Here is a 14,607-nt window from a genome sequence, read left to right as displayed (position 1 = left end):
TGAAACAGGCACCAAACGTTGGAACAAATTATAATAAAAACATGTTTTAGAATTTTCCAATGAAAAAACAATGACGAAATAATATATATCAATGGAGTTAATGAAAACGACATTACGTACTATCAATGTTTATTATTGTTTGTGCATTTGCACTGTGAGCCATTGCAGTACATAAATTAGATGTAGTTTTTACCAAGAAAACTGACTGACTGAAAAGACAGTTGCTTATAATAACGTGTTAATTCCTCTACAAAATGAAAATTTCAAAAAACTTCAAAAGATTCACGACAAAAGAAAAAACGAAAAGGCTTATGAGATACAATGAAAGTATCTGATGGCCTAGAAACAAGAGTTTTGTGACACTATTGCTTAAACAATGTTAAATAAATTAAATACAATAATGAGCAATAAACTAAATATGCATGCATAAATGGATTTAACTGAATAAGTCTTAAGGTTTTTTTTTCAAGTTTTTATTTAATCTCAACCCGACATACAAACTGTAAGTTTCAACATTTTGAACATGGAGAAATTGGAAAGAGGATAAGTATTTTGAACCATGATATCGACCATAGCTGATTGAATTCAATTATTTCTTTTGGTTTCAAAGTAGGTACCCTCATATGTATATAGAAAAACTTAAAAAAAGACTTACGCAAATTTGAGTTGAAAAAGTCGGACAAAATTGAGTTACATTGCGATTCGTTAGACTCGAGACTAAAAGTCTTTAAGGAAGTAGTTCAAACCCCTTAATTTCTTGACCAAATACCAAATTTTGCCAAATAATTAATTAGTTTATTTAACCACTAACTCGTTAGCTTTTATCTTGAAGTTAAAAAAAAATTGCAAAATCAGCTCTTTGATTGGATTTTAGGTAAAAAAGCATTGACATAAGCAACTAAGGACAAGTTTCAACAACAGCACACAATCTCTAATTTGACGCCATAGCTATAGGTATAAATTGTACTGAGAGAAAATTGAAAGAAACGGAAATTATATTAAATGCAAGCCGTTCCAAAAAAGTCACTTTCAATAACTAAAAAGCGTTTTACAACGCTGTTAATATTTTTAACTGAACGTTTTATAAATTAGACTCCTTTTAAGAGTCGATGAAATTTATACTACAGCACCACATTACATTAGGTACGTACCTGAGTACCTACTTAATGGAGAAATGGAGTAATTGTCTCTCATCTTATATCTTGTCATTAAGATTAAAATACGTTTTTCAAGTGTTTTCATTGTTCTTTGGAATACTAGCGGTAAACTGTACTTCTCACTACGTAGGTATTTACTAGATAAAATACAAAAATACCTAACGAACATAAATGATATTTCACATATGCTCTTATTTCAGACATGAAACATGTGTATTGTTTGACTCATATTACAGAAAGAAATATTGTATTTAAAGAGTTCCGAAATGTGTCGCATTTTACAGATGTAACAAGAAGCATCCTATAATTAGAACCGACCACCGAGTCAACATCTGTATAAAATCAAAAAATACCAACTTAGGACCTTTCCATTGAAGACATGTGTTGCATCGATTGCTTGTAGTTACGATTTTACTTTAAGAAGGAAACTATCCCGAAAATTTAAAAAGTCAATCCCAACCGGAATGAGCAAATAGCGTGAAAAGGAAAATCATTGAAAAATTACTCAGTGTGACCTCTATGGCTCTTTTGAAGTTGACCTTTTTCAAGCCTTCACAGATAACAGACACGTGATGAAAGCAGTCCAACTCCCCCAATTCAATCTGGCATTACGATTGATTGCCTTTACACTATGACATCGCACTGGAACAAATGAATCCAGCTGTGGATAAGTAGCAAATATCGATTAGTTTCTTGCAAAAAAATCTTATTCAAAGAAGTTATTGATGAAAGTAAAGACTTACTGCTTGATTGAAGGATTATTATAGTAATTGAGAAAACAAGGCCTTTTTCTTCTTGCAATTCAATTACGAATACCGAAATTCTAATCAAAGAAATCAAGATCATATAAGGTGCCAAGTAGTGAATATGCTGTATTTGTATCTCTATTTGTACACCAGGTTTTAAAAATCAATGCAGTTCATGCATAAGAATTTAGTACAAATAATTTAATGCTAATTTTCTAGTTTTAAAAACGTATTCATTCCGAACTAAGGACAAGTAAAAATAATTTTAATTTACTGATAAAATAATCGACTTTTCAATTAAATAACTAAAGACTGCATCTAAAATCAGTTCTAGACATTAGAATCAAATTTAACAACATCGAGCAAATAATGTTCACACAAATACTCACATGATGTACATATCTATGATAAATTGTGGATATGATTATTTATGTGACATATTTAATAATATTTTTAAGGTACTTTAATGCAACTTTTTCCCTGGCTATTTATATGTTTGGGGCACTAAGGAGCTTTCAAATACCATCAACAGTTTAATTACGAAACCTCAATTTGCATACAGCTTAAACTCACTTTTGAGGCTTGCAAAAATATGCCCGGACGATCCGTTTAGAGCTTGTAAATTAATTTGTACTCAAAGTAGTTTCCTCACTAATTAAACTGCGCTTTAACATAAAGAGATACTTAAATTCGGATTAGAGCGTGGCAAAACACAATATTGATTACACAAACATGACCAAATGATTTCATGTGGAGTAATGGATTGATTTAATGATTTTCGCTGGTCAATTCGGCGCTGGCTGATGTTTGTTGTTTACCAACTGAATGCAGGGTCTGTTGTAGCTCTATTTGAGCATCCAAACATATGCGGTAAAAATTATACTAAATACTTCAAGTAGATAAATATGTTGGTGGCGCGCTTAGAAGTTGCTAGAAATTCCTGACAGAAAAATGAATTTAATCTAAAAATATCGTTAAAAATTGCAACATATGACTCTCTGATGACAGTCAAAAAATAATCTGGCTCAGAATTGTCTATGAAAACAGCTATTAAAGTAACATTTATACAGCAGTAGGACAACTTCGGAAAACAGGCAAAAATTGTTTAAAGTATTCGCAAATGTTTGTTAAATTCTATACATTTTTGTTACTAACGGTTTGCAAAATTGTTAACAGAACAGCTAAGTACGCAAAGGATGCAAAAAACCCTAAGTTCCTCAAAAAGGAAAACATAAATGATTATTTCAATATTTTAACACACCGAAGCTTGATCAAAGCAGTAAACTGACCACTTTATAAACAACCGAATATAACAAACCGAACTATGAGTTTGTATAGATTTTAAATCTGATTATGGCGCTGTTGTCTCGCCGAAACGTCATGAAATAAACGATATAAAAATTTTTATTTCACACTTTGACTGGAACCCAGGAAGAAAAAGAATATAATAACCTATAAGATACGTTAATGTGGGAGACCAAAGATTCCTAATGGAACGTCTTGAAAAAGGGGGCCGCCAAATGCTTACCACCACTACGAGTCCAAAATAATTCAGGTTACTCGAGATAAACTATCGATCATTTATGAATTACACGAAGTAAACAGATCAAAATATGCGTTCTAAAAGAAGTTATTAACGAAATTTCTCCGTAAAGAATATTCAGATTATATTTTACCAAGTTCCCAGAAAAGGAGATATCTAATGTTAAATCGAGTTTTGTGTGGTAAAATAGCAATAACTAACAAAGGACTGTAACGGACACTTTTTACTAAAGAAACGTTCTCATAGAAATAACTGATGTGTTAAATATAGGAAATGTGCTACAAAATTTTCTAGTAAACAGATAGTGCAAATATCGAAGTGCTAGGATAATTTATAAAAACCCTTTGAGTTTTCAGCCCGTGATAAATAGATGGTATTTCTTACAACAACGAAGGCTCAAAATCATTCAGTATTTTCAAGCAATACATGTTTTCAATTGTGTCTAAAAAAATATTAAATTAAGAAAGTGAAATTTCAACTTTTAAACACAGCAAAAGTATGTGTATATTATAATCAGATACTTAGATATAATGAAAAACGAGAGACAATTATTGGTCAAGGAGCTTACTGATCAAATAGTCCGAAGTAAGTAGACATGGACACAGTACAACAAGAATTATAAATTTATGAATGTGTAGTATGTAAAGTTATTTTATGGGATGTGCCATTTATTGACCAGTAATGAAAGAACTATTTGAAAATTTGCAAAAAACTTTGATTCATAGCATATATTTCCTAAACTATTAACAGTTAAACTGACTGCATATGTTTATAACAATTTTAATTTATAAATTTCCAGATTAAAACTTCATGTATAACATTAAATACATTTTCATAATTTTATGTTTGGAATGAACATATAGCAAATAGAATTCGCGCACGAGATATAAAATTTGTAGAATTTGCTAGATTTAATTTTCAAACTGAATTTGCCAACTTAATTTATCAACTAAACTAATAGGTACACAATGTTAATTGGATGAAATTATTGATATTACGTTCTTTTTCCTAGATTTACCAAAAACTTTAATATTAAAGGTAAAACTTTCGGGTCCAGTAGCCTTAATCGACTTATTATTTTTTCTAACAGAAACTACTTTCAGCCACAAAACAAAATTCGCTAGCACATAGAACGAAGCGATATTATGACGAGGCTGAAACAAGATAAATAAATGCAGCGTCTAAATAAGCTATTAAGATTTATATTATTCGATAGCGTAGGTCATCACTGAAACAATTGCAATATAATGGCTGTGCTTCTCTCAATTTTCATCCATCATTTTATCTATGACAGGCACTTTTGGAGGTAATAGACTTAACTAATAATTCGTACTTAAACACAATTTCTGTGATTCTAAAGCTGCTATCTAAATAGAGGGGGGACATTTCGCGGCATCCACTTAAAATAAACTTAGGGCTGATGCTTTCTTATAACTAAGTGAACATAAACGCACTATATTAACTATCCCATAGCGAGACTGCTCAATAAAAACTAATCTCAATGCAACATTTAATTAAATATCTGCTAAGTATATAGCGAAAACAATTCAATCGAGTTTTTAATCTTGATCTAATTAACCCCATATCGCTGACCTCTGTAAAGCCTTAAAACACTTTAATCTAGTTACTCGACGCCAATTTTCATTAAATTTTCCACAACGCTTTTTCCAATAACCTTACCGAATCGAAAAAAGTGGCTTAAATGTGTACCAGGCACGTAAACCAGGTTGGAAGAGATTAGAGCTGATATTTATAGATATTGGTTGTCTGCAGTTGAACGAAGGGAAGTGCAACGCTCTAATCTTCAGTATAAATCGCTCGGTTTAATCCAAAACGGAATCCATGTTTGTGCCCTTTGGAGTTCGATGTTTAGTGCAGAGATTAAAGCGCAGAATAAAATCTATTGCGTTCTTATTTTACAGAATTGAGAATTGAACTGTTCCTGAGAATTGAATTTAAGTCGAATTAATTAATTTGCAGATAGTTTGATCTGATGATTATTCTTTATTAAATTACAAACATATTTTCAATTAAATAAAAAAAAACAATATGAGCCAGTGAATATGTAAGATCACATATACCTATTATTATTGACTGAATACTGGCAATGGAATTTGGGTGTCTAAAATTTGCGATGAACTTAAAACATAATTTTTTGCATATTATTTTTTGTGATTATCAATTAATTGCAAACTGACGGAAATTCTGGAGCATAAAATGAAAATGAGAGACTTTTCTCGCAATTTTCACTTATAGTGCGAGTCCTTGGGTACTTTCACCCAATTATATATTTTATGACACAATTCTTTAACACAAAAAAATATAATATATTGAGACTAAACATAGCAAGACTGGATACTACATGTAAAAATAGCGTAATTAGATTAAAAATGCTCGATTTATTAAAAAAAAGTTGACCGAAATAAGAAAGATATTAATTATTAAAAGATTTAATTATCGAAATAGTACAATAATTAAATGCTTGCTAAATTCCATTGCTCATCATTTAATTGATTAAATTTAATTGTGGAAATATGCTACTGCTATCAGGATCTTCGTGATAAGTGATAATTGAACGAATGCTGCAAAGCAACCTTGCAAGTTTTAAACTGAAAATACTGGGAGCGCCAGATAATAACAGAAACGTTGATGATGAACTTGTGGTAAATTGCTGTTAGAAACTGCGAGAAAATAAAACTTACAATAAGTTCAAAAGCAGTTGAGATTTTTGAAACCAGAAATAAATTTCGGGAAAGTTGATTGTTTTAGCTATAGACTTATAGAAAAGGTCTTTTAGTCTAAATATCAATTTGGCTTTTGCTGTTGCGAACACAAAGGGGGCTTTACTCAATAAATTTTCCCAAACTGCGGTGTTGTTTTCCTGCAGTATAATATACAAAATTTATTTCCTAATTATGGTTTATTTTGAATAGTAGCGTGCAAAACAGCTCCAAATTCTTAAGCAAATTATACAACTTTACCCCAATTAAAGGACCGCCAAAACAAGTTAAAACATAATTAATCCTTAATCTATAGCGTAATCATTATACAATTGCTCTCAGTTCAGGCCTCATTAAAAAGTCGATAGCAAAAATTACTCTGTTTTTAGTTAGTTAATTTTTGTACCTTAATACAGCTGATTATGATTGATTTTCGGGACACATTGTATAGTTTCTACATATTTCTGTACGGGTAAAAAACCCAGAGAACGCGAAATCACTCATATTGATCTTCCAATATTTGTTCAATTGATTTAAGTACCAATGTTATTGTCGATGTGCAGAGGTGTAGTTCACATATTTTATAAACTCAAAATTAGGCGTAATTCGGATCTGAATAAAACTGAAAAACCTGCATTTCGACAGTATATGGAGCACCGTCAATTTGAGTGCCCAATACACATTTAGAGCAAATTGAGATAAACTGACTTTCAAAAGAAAAATTCTTAAAAGGCAAATTAATAGTGTCCGTCCACTGGACTGGTAAATATTTACAAATTTTTAGTAATGATTTGCTACTTGCTAATTGACTCAAAATGCGTTTTTTTCGGAATCAATAAACTATTTTCAGAATTTTCACCAAAATACTAGACGGATTATTTAAAACCGAAAGTAGTTAAATATTGCGTGTATATGCGATTTAGGAATATTGCTATAAAAAGTCACACAACAAAGGATTTTATAACAGTGACAAGTTTTGTGCAACAAAATAAGGAAGGTGACGTAGTGTTGAAGTAATAATGGCTCAGAGCAATAAGGTAACTGATAAAACTAATTTATTAGAATATTGTTGATATTGAGAAGTTGGCCATTTAATCGAAAGTGATTAGTGCACTTATTTGATAATATTTCGATCATACAGTGTTATAAGGCATCTTTTAGGTGTTCGTACATTATACTCAATAGAGTCTACAAGCCAAAAGAAGTTTAAACTGCAATAAATTTTACTGTTAAAAGACACTTTCATTTTGCTAGGATTTTGAATGTTAATGAAAAACAAATTTTCTAAAATTACATTTACAAAACATCTCTTAAGAACTTGAATCGTTATACTGTTTCTAATCGTTTGCTTAGCAACTTAGCGTCTTCTTTCCTTTTGTAGCTTTAAAGCTTAATATTATTTCAAACATTTTTTTCTCCCCAATTTAATATATACCACTTTTTTCCAGAACTACATGCTCTTAGCATGTCTGATCCTCTGCATTATATCCGCAATTAATGCACTTCCCCAATTTGGCAATAGCGGCTTTGGACAAGGAGGTGGCGGTTTTGGTCAAAGCGGTCAAGGCGGTCAAGGAGGATTTGGAGGTCAAGGTTACTAATATTCATTTAAACAATCAACAACAAACCAAAAATGTTGATACATCGTTATGAAAATTATAAATTACTATAAAGAATTTTAACAAACTTTGTTTTTAGGAAGTAGTCAAGGAGGTTTTGGCGGTCAGAGTGGAGGAGGATTTGGCGGTCAAAGCGGGGGCGGTTTTGGACGACAAAGCGGTGGTGGACAAGGTGGCGGATTTGGAGGCCAAAGTGGAGGTTTTGGAGGTCAAAGTGGTTTCGGAAGACAAGGAGGATTTGGGCGATAAATTATTATCATGTCGGAGATTTCAACCTATGCTATAATGTTTAAAAAATAAAAAGGCAGAATATTTGTTAAGAAATACATGTATCATTGAAAGTTGTTTTTTCAGTTGTTGAATTTCCAACATGCGCATATAAAACTATCCGCACATTTCCAAATTTAGAGTTCGGATGGAAGAGGAGTCAAAAGAACGTTACCCACTTTACAGCTTAAAACAGCCCAAGTATTGTGAACGATTTAAGGTTTGCTGCAGCATTCTTACGTATTTACGAGTACAATTAGAGAGAACAGTCTTCTTGAAACTCAAGTCGCCTTAAATGCTGTTTATTGAAAGCTAAGCGACGCTTTCGAAATAGAAATTACGTAAACAAGAAACTAAAAAATCGGGTTTAATCGGAATCACTTAATAGATAACAATGTCGCTACATTTGTAGTGATAAATTGAATGTTCAAGTCAAAGAAAGCATTTTTTGAAATGTTGAACCAAAACTTCACAATAGTCCAAAATATCAAAGCGATTAAATAGAAATAAATAAGCAAAACCACACTGCAGAACAAATTAATTAAAAAGTTATTCTGCCTAATCCAAACATATTTTCATCCAACAATTGGATTTTAAGATAGGACGATCGGAACTTTAAAGTTAAAAACCGTAATAAAAGAAAAATAATATTTTTGGAACATTGAACAATCCATACAAACAAATAAAGAATGAAATTTGATTATTAAAAGCATTTTTATTTTGTATGATCTACAGAACAGTAGATTAAATCGTGATGGTATGCGAATAGACTTCGAAATATATGAGCACATGGGGACCAAAAAGCGTCTGTGAAGCACATATTAGCCGAAATAAAGTGGATAATAATATTGCAAAAAATTCCTTCGGAATATAAACCATCGCCTCAGTATAACAGGTGGAAATAAGTCGAACCAAAACCAGCGAACTGTAAATTTAAATTCCGACAAGTAGCAGTCATTCGCTAGATTTCTAATAGAATGAACAAGCATCAATCCTAAAGCTTTATTAAAAACCATGTTTCCCCATTTTAATAGATATATGTAATTCGAACTTCAAATTGCAAGTATGAATAATTAATAAAAATACCTGAATGCACATCCATAACTAATACGATGGGAAATTATATTGAATTTGTTTTCCCTGCTTGAATGCTCGTATAATACTAATCACATAAGAAGCAGCGCAGCAAAAGGAAACGAGAATAATCACACAAATAACACGACACAAAGTGTTGCATTATTACAGTTGTTCGAAACCAACTTAGATGTATCAATACCGCTCTCTAGGCTATAATTTTATAGGAAAGACATGGTTTTGGTGAAACAGAGTCGTTTTCAATTAATTACAAACTGCAGAGTTTATAGCGTACATGTGGGAAGGAAACTGAGATCGCGAATTGAACAAAAAGACAAATGGGGACGTTCTTTTATGGAGGAAGAGCGGTTATAGGGCCGGTTTATAGTATGTGAAGGAACGACGTAAACGTGATGAAATTTTTAAATGGAAAAACAAAAGTGTTTTTTATACTCTCTTTAATTGCACTAGTTTATGTTTAATTCCAGTGTAATTTACCTACAAGCAATAATAATCTAACAAACCGCTCACAGGAAATAGCAATGCTGGAATAAGGCCAGCGGAAAAAAAATTGCAATAAAACGAGTAATGAGGAAAACCATAACGAATAAACCGCAAAGGACCACAAACTGCAAAATTAGATGAAATAAAAAGCAAGCTAAACAGAAAAATAGATTTGAAATATTATTACCCATCATAACTGAAATAGGGCAGAATAATATAAAACCATATAATGCTYAGTCTGACGCTGAACCCAAGAAARCCAATTTACAATATGAAAGTTTAATGGAGCTACTTTAAGAAATGGGTCATTCTGGCTCTGGGCTGTTAAGTTAGWCCACACCTTTAAAGCATTGCATGCAGAGCAGTTTTCAAAGAGTAGCGTGTTTCAGCGAATTTTAAAGCGGTTCTTATAGTAGAACATATTTAATCYAATTAATAAAATTTGTCAGGKAAAAGAYCTTACATAATTTCAAGCCAACAAAAAACCCTTTAGGAATTAAAAAAGGAACTAAAGTCTGGCTTTGGCGGAAAAGAAAGTCATTTTGCACCATACGGTTCTGAAATAGCAACGCCCACACCAAGAACTTTTTTGTTTGTTGTTCGAAAATAAAATTTCATTCAAGAACCTCCTAATAAAATACTAAATATACATAGTTGTCTTCACAGTAAACACCACAAAAAACTAATCATCATTAACAGCCTTAAACCGTTGCAAAAACAAAAAGCTCTACACCTCTGATAAACTGAACATCACTAACCCTCTATCGGGTCTGCATAAAACAAGGCGGAAAGTTCTAAAAACAACAATAGAGCTTCTAATGTGGATAAATTCCTGCGGGGATATTCAACCAGGTTTTGTAGTTTAGTTGCCTCGTTTCACTTTACTAAGAATAGTTCTTAATTGGTAAAGGCTAGTGATGGATAGAGGGCATAAATAAAGCTGCTCTATGCTATTATTTAATGAAGTCTCCATGCCTTTTGTTCGGATTATCCAAGCCTTTGTCACTCTTGTTTCAGATTATTTTTGAATAGCCTTTAAACGGTAGGGAGGGCAGTTTCTTTATGTGTTGGATTCCAACTCAGTATGCGGAAATCTTGCTCTAAAATTGTCACGGCTTGAGCAGGTTTTTCTGTTGACTTTATAAGGCCTTGAACTAGAAAGATGGGTTTTGCAAGTGAGTTTTGCCATGCAATGCACCACTATTAAGTAATTTATTTTAGTAGTGCTTTAAAATTAATGACGCAGGTAATGCAGATCCATTAGCGAAAGGACGGACTACAATACAGATTAAGATCTGTCTGGCTTGTATTAAAAAGCTAGTACCAAGCAAATCGAAAACCGACCGCTGAAGCCTGCTGAAAATAGCATACACATACAATTTTAGATTCACTCCGAAAAAGGCAGCGTCAAACCGGAATTGTGAAAAAATACCTTTGTGGGTCTGGCAGTTCGAAATGTTTTCATGACGCGATAGTTATCTGTTGAAAAATCCAATTTACCATGGAAATGGAGTTTTATCCAGAATCCAAAACTGATTTATGAAAGCGAAATTAGTAGGAATGCAAATATCTAAAGCAATTTCATATTACACGTGCTTGAAAATGTGGAAAATATACTTCATTTTATTTATGAGCGCTTCAATTCTTGTTTGAAAACGATTCAAACTGAAATGATAATGAAACGGATTAAGGCGACATGCGAATATTAGTCACATTTGCTGTAATTAAAGGAAATTTTGTTTGAATCAGTGTCACACAAGCTTAACGAGCTATTAACGTATTATTAAATTTGATAATCAGTGCTTTACGAAATAGTCGGAACAATGATTTCAAAATCAAGTATAGTGAAAAGGGATTCAAATTAATTTGTTAGTATATAATTGAAGTGAGTGGTTTTCCAAAAAAAATTACGCCACGGTCTTCAGTGGATGAGTCCCTTACACATAAAATCCAGTAAACAAAGCCAAAATTTAAAAATTATTCAGAATTGAATGTTAAGATGTTCTATTCTTAGTTCTGATTTTAAAATAATTTCCTTACTCAAAAAATAATAGTAATTTTGGTTGGTGTCAGTAGTTAGCAGGGTTTGCTCTCTATATTCCAGATCTAATTTTCCATTAGTTTTGCTTTAAGCTGTTTTATTCCACGAACCAAAATCAATTTCAATTCACGAAGGTTTTTTCAAATAAATTGATTTGTTCAATTCAATCCCGATTTCTTGTGAAAAATGTTATTGTTAGAGTTTGAAAAACTACTGTAAAAAGACAGAGTGAATTGTGAGTTACGATACTTCTTCAGAATCAAATATCAATTATGGCAGTGAAAAAAAAGTATTTGTTGTCGATTCTTGCACAAAAACATTTTCTATTTGACAATATACATTTCATGGATATCAATAAATGTTGCTCGTACGGTACATAAAATGGTAAACAGTTATTCAGTTCAAAAGTTTCCGTTTTCATTGAATACTGATTTTAATGCTATATAATTTTTTACGTTTAGGCACTTGAGAATAAGACTAGAAGTTACCTAAGTTGTAGAGTTGTACCTAAATTTATAGTTAATTTTCTAGAGAAGATCGAAACCATCTCCAAAAATCATCACCACAAAGAGAACTAGTTTTTACGATATATAAACCCACCGTGGAATGATACAACATTAGCTTCCTGTTGCATATTTGGTAAACATTAGCAAATGTGATTCATCCTGAACCACATTAGACGTCTACTTAAAATAGGAATGTTTATTAGACAACATTAATTAACAATTAAATAACCTATAAATAAGACTCCCAGCAATGGGTCCACATTCTGATTTTGTACTTTGTATAGGCAATATCACATTAGCCTTTAGTTAGTTTACGTATTAAACGATACTTCTATTCGAAATAAAAAGCTTTTAAAAGTCTCATTGATGGACGTATCATTTAATTAGTTGCATAGCACTGCCATCAATACCTAATGCAAATTTAAAATGTTGAAAACGCCTAAAAAAGAAATGAGTCCATTTGGTTATGTAGAAAATTATCGCAAGATTCAAGAAAAATTTGCGCCAAAGTTGTTCGATTTGTCTAGTTCTATATTGCTTCAGCAATGGCAGGGAATGTCGACGAAACGCAGAACAAAAACCAGGTTTGTATTATAACGTAACGTTGTTTTATTTCCAATATTTCCAAAACTGAACATCACATCGGGCGATTTTACCGATAGGTGAGATTGTATGTCTGGGATGAATCGTTACGGTTATTTGACATTTATTTTCAAGATACGACTTTGTTCTTTTGAACTTATTACGGTTTATGAACATATCAAAGCATCAATCCATATTAATAAGTGAGCCAAGTTGCCATCGTTCGTTATCCTCTAATATTAAATTTTTTAATTGAAAAATATTATTAGCTTAGACAATAAATGTTGATTTACGGTAATTTTTGCAAATATTACTAGCACATCTAAGATCATTGTGCGACCGACCGCACTTTGAAAATGAAACCGGATTAAACCTTAAAATATTCTAAACTGGGCAGAAAGACCGATTGGGTCGATAGCCTTTTTCTGTAAGAAATAAAGATTATTTATAAATATATATATTCTAAACTTTTCATATTAGTATTTGCAGCCTACATGGATACTTTCCTTGTGAGATATTTCGCGTATTCTAAAAGAAGAAAATAATAAAATCTTAAACGATAATAAACTTTCTCATTTTAGAAACACCGCAAGCTATATTTTTTGAAATATTTGTTTCAATTGAATAATCATTATAAACTGTAATGTATATGGCCAAAACTTATCCTGGAGCGGACAAAGATATCTCATCATATACTAGCAGAATGTAGGCTACAATAAAAGAAACTGAATGCAAAACAAAGCGCACAACCACTTATGGTAGAAGGAAGATCAATAAACGAGAGGTAAGAACTCAGGCCATGAACCTAATAAGTAACGCCTTGCGAAATGTAAAAAACAGCGCAGAGCTAGAGGAAAAATTAGAGAAAATAGTCAGAGTCTAATAAAAATACTAATAGCAAATATAGACAAGAGGACACCCTGGATGAATAAAGAGATACTGAAGTTGATGGAAGAAAGAAGGAAGTTTAAAATAAATAATAACACGAATATATATAGATTTATCAACAACCAGATTAGAAAAGACATCAGAGAAGCAAAAAGACAATAACCCAAAGCCAAGTGCAAAGAGATTGAAATAGCACATTCAAAGCACGACACATTTGGTGTATATAAGAAGATCAGGGAAATAACAGGAAAATTCAAGAAGAAATGAATAGGTAAAATGGGAAATGAGCAAGGCGATACAACTGTAGATGTCGAAAAAATAAATTTAACATGGAAGGATTACGTGAAAGAATTGTTCTCAGGCACAAGAACAGAACAACAAATAACAAACGCCATAGCCGGACCGAACATCCATCTGGTCCAGATGAGGTACAGTCAGAGATTGCCAAACTTTTTGATAAGGATTGCAGAAGAGAACTAACTATCATATTCAATGAAATATACAACCGTGGAAAAATACCCAAAGAATTGCTGAGATCGAGATCACTTATTGAAATTATTTTTAAAAATCATACATTGGAGACTGTACAAACTGTGAAGAACAGATACCGTCAACACAGTGTTTGGCTTTATGAAAGCTCTTGGACCAAGAGATGCCCTTTTCAGTGTACAGGTGCTCTTCTAGCGTTGCAGGGATATGAATTTTGAAGTGTATGCTTGTTTCATTGATTATGAAAAATAGTTTGATAAATTTTAACACAACAAAATGACGGACGTCCTGCAAGATAGTGGACTTGACAGCAAAGATCTACGCATAATTAAGAACTTATACTGGAATCAAGCAGCTTCCGTTAGAATTAACCATGCCAAAATAAAGGAAGTGCAAATCTTAAGACGAGTACGCCAGGGATGTATATTATCACCTCTCATATTCAACATGTACTCAGAGGCAATTTTGCAA

General features: G+C 32.1%; 1 protein-coding gene across 2 annotated transcripts; it reads left to right on the top strand.

Annotated features, from left to right (window-relative positions):
* Positions 1-7,021: 7,021 nt before the first annotated feature.
* On the top strand, positions 7,022-8,126 carry LOC125503607 (glycine-rich protein 5-like). Of its 2 annotated transcripts, none has more exons than XM_048664322.1 (3): positions 7,022-7,203; positions 7,615-7,753; positions 7,865-8,126. In XM_048664322.1, exons 1-3 carry the CDS (start codon positions 7,186-7,188, stop codon positions 8,032-8,034), a joined length of 327 nt encoding a protein of 108 aa, XP_048520279.1. In that variant the 5' UTR covers positions 7,022-7,185; the 3' UTR covers positions 8,035-8,126. The 2 variants fall into 2 exon arrangements, with proteins under 2 accessions (XP_048520279.1, XP_048520278.1); XM_048664321.1 differs by having other exon boundaries at positions 7,028-7,203; positions 7,615-7,759.
* Positions 8,127-14,607: the final 6,481 nt, after the last annotated feature.

Source organism: Dendroctonus ponderosae, unplaced genomic scaffold, assembly GCF_020466585.1.
Source record: "Dendroctonus ponderosae isolate FM_Combo_2020 unplaced genomic scaffold, Dpon_F_20191213v2 Dpon_F_20191213_20, whole genome shotgun sequence".
NCBI classification, from domain to species: domain Eukaryota; kingdom Metazoa; phylum Arthropoda; class Insecta; order Coleoptera; family Curculionidae; genus Dendroctonus; species Dendroctonus ponderosae.
This window is presented reverse-complemented; position numbering and strand designations above follow the sequence as displayed.

Coding starts and splice junctions, on each gene's coding strand:
- LOC125503607 (XM_048664321.1), top strand. Junction 7,760..7,864: donor AGGAGGATTTGGAGGTCAAG/GTTACTAATATT, acceptor CTTTGTTTTTAG/GAAGTAGTCAAGGAGGTTTT.